Source organism: Penaeus chinensis, chromosome 30, assembly GCF_019202785.1.
Source record: "Penaeus chinensis breed Huanghai No. 1 chromosome 30, ASM1920278v2, whole genome shotgun sequence".
In the NCBI taxonomy this organism is placed as follows: domain Eukaryota; kingdom Metazoa; phylum Arthropoda; class Malacostraca; order Decapoda; family Penaeidae; genus Penaeus; species Penaeus chinensis.
In genome coordinates, this window is record NC_061848.1 from 10,649,558 (window position 1) to 10,652,057 (window position 2,500).

General features: G+C 33.3%; 1 protein-coding gene across 1 annotated transcript in view; it reads right to left on the reverse strand.

Annotated features, from left to right (window-relative positions):
* LOC125041233 (prolyl 4-hydroxylase subunit alpha-1-like) overlaps positions 1–2,500 on the reverse strand; it is a 19,542-nt gene that overhangs the window by 1,458 nt on the left and 15,584 nt on the right. The window contains exon 10 of the mRNA XM_047636071.1: positions 1,494–1,562. Coding sequence (XP_047492027.1) covers positions 1,494–1,562 — 69 coding nt within the window. The remainder of the gene's footprint in view (positions 1–1,493; positions 1,563–2,500) is intronic.

Sequence of the window (2,500 nt, forward strand, 5' to 3'; positions counted from 1 at the left end):
TCTAGCAGTTATAAATCTAATTCCCATTGGCAATTCTAAATCAAATTCCCATTAGCCGTGGACTACAATTCCCATTAGCAGTTCTGATTTAAATCTCAACAAGCCGTTAAGACTGAAATTGCATCTAATAGTTATGAATTCAGCTCCCATTACCACTTATGAATTCCATTTCCACTATTAGTTACAAAACCTGGGTACCTGACTGCCTTCAAGAAACTGACTGCTGTACCAATACTTAAATAAACAGAAGTCCAATCTATCCCATGGTAGTACTATACACTCAACAAAGTTATACTATCTTCATGTAAGGTTTGTCACTGGTAAGTCACTATCATTTGCTCTTTGCCAATATCCCCCTTATTACAAGGGGGTGTACTCTAATGTTATAATATAGGGAACATTTAAATGGTCCTGTAATGTCTGTGTCTTACACATTTTAACCCAATCTGAATAGGGACACCCAGTGCCAACAATGCGCCAGGGTGCATGCAGAGTCAGTTGCTTGAGGGAAAAATCAGAAGCATGAGAAATATTAAATTACTTTACTTTCTATGCTCTTGGCTGCAGCATAAACAATTGTTTTTTGGTAATAATGCTAAAAAGAGGCTTTGAGACTACTTTTGAAGGGTATTTCTCTTCAATGAATGCAGTCAGGGTCAATCAAGCATATGTATGTACATATGTATGTGTGTGTGTGTGTGTGTGTGTGTGTGTGTGTGTGTGTGTGTGTGTGTGTGTGTGTGTGTGTGTGTGTGTGTGTGTGTGTGTGTGTGTGTATGTATGTATGTATGTATGTATGTATGTATGTATGTATGTATGTATGTATGTATGTATGTATGTATGTATGTATGTATATGCATATGTATGCATATAAGTACACAAAAACTGCCTTGTTTACCGAACATCAACAACCAAATTATTTTTTCATTGTAATATCTTTATCTATTGGAAAATCACTTGTTGCAAAATAGTGTTTGTGCTGTTATAGTTAATTTGAAGCCAATTTCAATAAATAATTGCGCAATATTTTTGTTTCTTTCTTTGGTGCAACTATTGGATTCAACAACTAACTGGTAAGTGACTTACACACAATGCATCTAGCACATTACTGTAAACACTATGTTACATTATATGAGGTTGTGTAAATGTATTATTCTAACTGACAAGTTTACACTCAATTTTATAACAATAAATATTTGTTTACATATTTAATCCCACAAGTATCAAATAATAATCTAATCTAATGGTATGATTTAATAGATTTGTATCATATAGCACAAATAATAAAAATCCTTGCATTGGAGTTGAAACTGCTACGTTTGTGTTGTCTGTCTCCACTGAACTATAAATGATTTTTGTAAACACTTGTGCATGGGTTATCGTATTTCAGCTAACATTATAACTTTCAAGAATCCAGGTCTAATAGTAAACAAGGTTCAACTATAATGTATGATAATAAAAAAAATTATAAGGGAAAATATTAATTTACTTACATAATACAGAAATGTTGCAATACGATTCCCGTAGAGGCCTAAGTCAGATTCTACGGTATACTCATCTTTCTGTAACATGCATGTCAATAACAGTCGTGTGTCAGGTTAGTCATAATTAATTAAATAAAAGTAAGAAAAGAAAAAAAAAGAAAAAAAGAAAAAGAAAAAGAAAGAAAGAAAAAAGACAGATAGATACAACAAGCAACAAACTAAAGTTAGACAAATATTAGTTTCAATACCCCTGCATATGATGTCAGGTCTGTCTCTTCTTTGTCAGGTCTTACATTTAAGTTTCTCAGTTGTTCTAAACCTGTTAGAAATTCATATCCTCGCCATTTTTTGTCCTCATTTTAGCATTTGGTCATTATCAGGAAAACAATTCCTGCTCAGGAACATCAAAATAATTTTCCTATATCAGTCCAGCAGATACAATGAATAATCTTTGTTTTTGTCAATTTAAGCAGCAAATTGTCTTTTCTGTAACTTCAACTCTCAAGTCATAACAGAATCAGCTTTACTTGATTCTGATGAAACTTAAATCAGATAACTTCAGCTATTTTAGAATACTGAAATTGTAGAAGATAACTTTAGCAACTTCAGATTATTACCACAGAGGGTAACTTGAGCAAGTTCAGAATAATGAAAGCACAGAGAGCAACTTGAGATACTTCAGACTACTGAAACCACAAAGGGTAACTTGAGTTCTTTCAGAATACTGAAACATTATTCATTTGTTTGATAGGTATCCCCTTTCTTTTCAATTCAGTACAAAACTGCCAAAGGTGCTCCTATTTGGCAACTCCATAATGGGTGTTCTTGGCAATAAGTCACAGCAGCAATGTTTCCTTTGCTGAACTTCCAGCTTATTCTGTTTTCCTACTCATTATGATAATATGGGATTCTGCCTGCTGAAGGTATAGACAATATAATAACAATCAAACACCTTGAATCTCACATTTTCTGGAATAGGCTTGAACGCAAAGCTTTCTTGTTATCACAATGAAGAG